We start from the raw sequence: 2,500 nt of genomic DNA on the forward strand, positions 1-2,500 counted from the left end.
ATATATATATATATATATATATATATATATATACGTATATATATATATATACATACGTATATAGCATATATATATACGTATATAGCATATATATGCATAAATATGTACATACGCGCATATTTATATTTGCCTGTATACGTACATCTATTTATATTATAATTATATATTTATAATAATTATTATACTTATATTAATATTGGTATTGACATTGATATTTATATCTATACATATTTTATTGTTTTTATATCTATATCTATTCATATTTATATTTATATCAAGGCCTATATATACATATATGATATTCGTATTAGTAACTGCTTGGGGTGTATAGGGAGGTAAGTTAAGATTGCATGCATGCGGAGGCAGCTGAGAGCCAGTAGCACAAGATAATAATATTAATTTATTTAAGTAACAACCATTATCTAATTGTTGTAGCAATAAAAATAAACGGACAGGAGGTATACAAAGTTGAGGTGTATGTACACCCCAAAGGCGACACATGCATGCATGTATGCATGAAAAGGCAGCAGCAGATAAAATAAGTTTGTTTATCTTCTGACATTTCTTTCCTCTTGCAGCTGTCTTTCAATTTCTTTGGTTTGCTGCTGCAGAGACGCCCGAGTGGTGTGCAGCGCAGCAGCAGCTTGCTGCAGTTTTGCTGCTGCACCGTCTATAGATTCTCGCGACTGCAGCCATTCTTCTGTTGATCAAGAATAAACAAATAAATAAAATATATTTCTTTGTTTTTTTATTTAGTTTTAAAATCAATAGACAAAATTAGCAAAGAGGAGACAGACGTATACACCTAAATAATAAAGCCAACACATTAAACAATAAAGAAACAAAAACAAACAAAGAAACAAAGAGAAGTAGACAAAGAAAAAGAAAAAGAAAGAGACAGACAAGGAGACAGAGACAGAGACAGAGACAGAGGCAACTAAGCATGAATGAAGCACTTGTCTTGAGGCTGCGGTCAAGCAGCAAACAGACGACGACGAGCAGCAACAGCAGCAGCAACAGCAGCAGCAACAGCAGCAGCAGACCTTCTAGCAGCTCCAACTGCTGCCTGCACTGCTGCTGCTGCTTCTCAATCTCCAAGTCATACTCCGCCTTTGCTTCTTCTGCTTCTGCTCGTGCTGCAGCAGCAGCAGCCAGCAAACTCTCCTTCAGCTCGGTCACCTCCTAAAGACCCCGCATACACACAGCAGCTAGCTAGCTAGCTAGCTGTCGGCAAACAAACCAACGGCGAAGTGAACAGCTAGCTGAGGCTACGAGGGCCTTCACAGACGGTGCAGCATCGCTCAGCGACCAGCTAGCCAAGCTTGCCAACGGCTAGCTGGCTATCTAGCTATCCATCCAGACAGCTAGCTAGCTGGCTAGCTGGGTAGCTAGCTGGCTAGCCAGATGGGCCTCCCTCTAGTTGGAGATGCAGCTAGCTGCTTCGCTGACAAAGCGGGAAACCAGCAAAAGGATGCTGCAGACAGAAGGCTGTTGCTGCTGCTAGCTAGCTAGCTAGCTAGCAATTCATCTGGCTAGATATCCAGCAAACTATTTATCTAGCTAGCTAGCCACCTAGCTAGCTGCCGCTGCACTGCTGGCTAGCTAGAGACAGGTAGATAGATGAATAGACAAACGAGTAGACGGATAGACAGACAGAGCGATAGAAACATATATAGGTAAATAGATAGCAAGGTAGAGGACATGCTAGCTAGCCATCTAGCCATTCATCTAGCTAGCTAGCTAGCTAGCTAGCTAGAAGGGCAGATAGATAGCTACAGAGTGGTTATTGTTGCTGACGCGCTCAGTGACGGTGCTGAGAGCAGCCTGTTCTGCTGCTTGTTTGCATTGTTGTATTTTATGATTGGCGCTGAGGAGTATTTCTTCTATCTCCTGTTCGTAGGCGTCTGTTAGGGCCTTTAAGTGGAGGTCGTGATCTTCTTGTACGCTGCTAAGACGAAATATAACTTTTGTTAGCTGAGCAATCTTCCGGTTTATGCTGCGCCGGCTCGCCGGGTCTTCCATCTTTTAAAAAGTTTTGAGTTATACGGCAACAATTCAATGCACGGGGTGTACAAACACCCCAAAAAGCACAGTCAACGCCGCGCGGCCCCTGCTGATACTCCTCCTGTTCTTGCAGCTGCTGCTGATGCTGCTGCTGCGGTTTCTGCTTGGGCTGTTGTGGGGAGCAGACGATCTCTGAGAGGCTCAGGGAGACTCAGGAGATATACACTCAAGTTTAAGCGGGCCCCTAAGACCTGCAGCAGCCAGCCAGAATTAAGAGAGAAGAAAGCAGAAAAAGGAAGACGTCGGTCTTTCGGAGGAGTTGCAAATGTTGTTTGCCATAGTATTCGAATTATTATGTCGGATTTGTGGCGTTTATTCCCTATTTCTTCTAAAATGATGCAGCCCCGAGGTGTATGTACACCCGAAGGCGGCGCCTTAAACGGGCATTAGAACAGTAGGGGGTATTTGTCTATCGGTTTGTCCATTTAGTCCTTCA

The 2,500-nt window shown here is 43.0% G+C and overlaps 1 protein-coding gene across 1 annotated transcript in view; it reads right to left on the reverse strand.

The window, feature by feature from the left end:
• The window catches only part of EAH_00019540 (hypothetical protein, conserved), a gene marked incomplete at both ends in the record, with an annotated part of 8,481 nt that extends 6,459 nt beyond the window's left edge, over window positions 1–2,022 (reverse strand). Inside the window, 3 exons of the mRNA XM_013397285.1 lie at window positions 561–700; window positions 1,044–1,182; window positions 1,777–2,022. Coding sequence (XP_013252739.1) covers window positions 561–700; window positions 1,044–1,182; window positions 1,777–2,022 — 525 coding nt within the window. The remainder of the gene's footprint in view (window positions 1–560; window positions 701–1,043; window positions 1,183–1,776) is intronic.
• Between the last annotated feature and the right edge of the window lie 478 nt (window positions 2,023–2,500).

This window comes from Eimeria acervulina, genomic scaffold (genome assembly GCF_000499425.1).
Source record: "Eimeria acervulina Houghton genomic scaffold, Eah_scaff132, whole genome shotgun sequence".
NCBI lineage: Eukaryota > Apicomplexa > Conoidasida > Eucoccidiorida > Eimeriidae > Eimeria > Eimeria acervulina.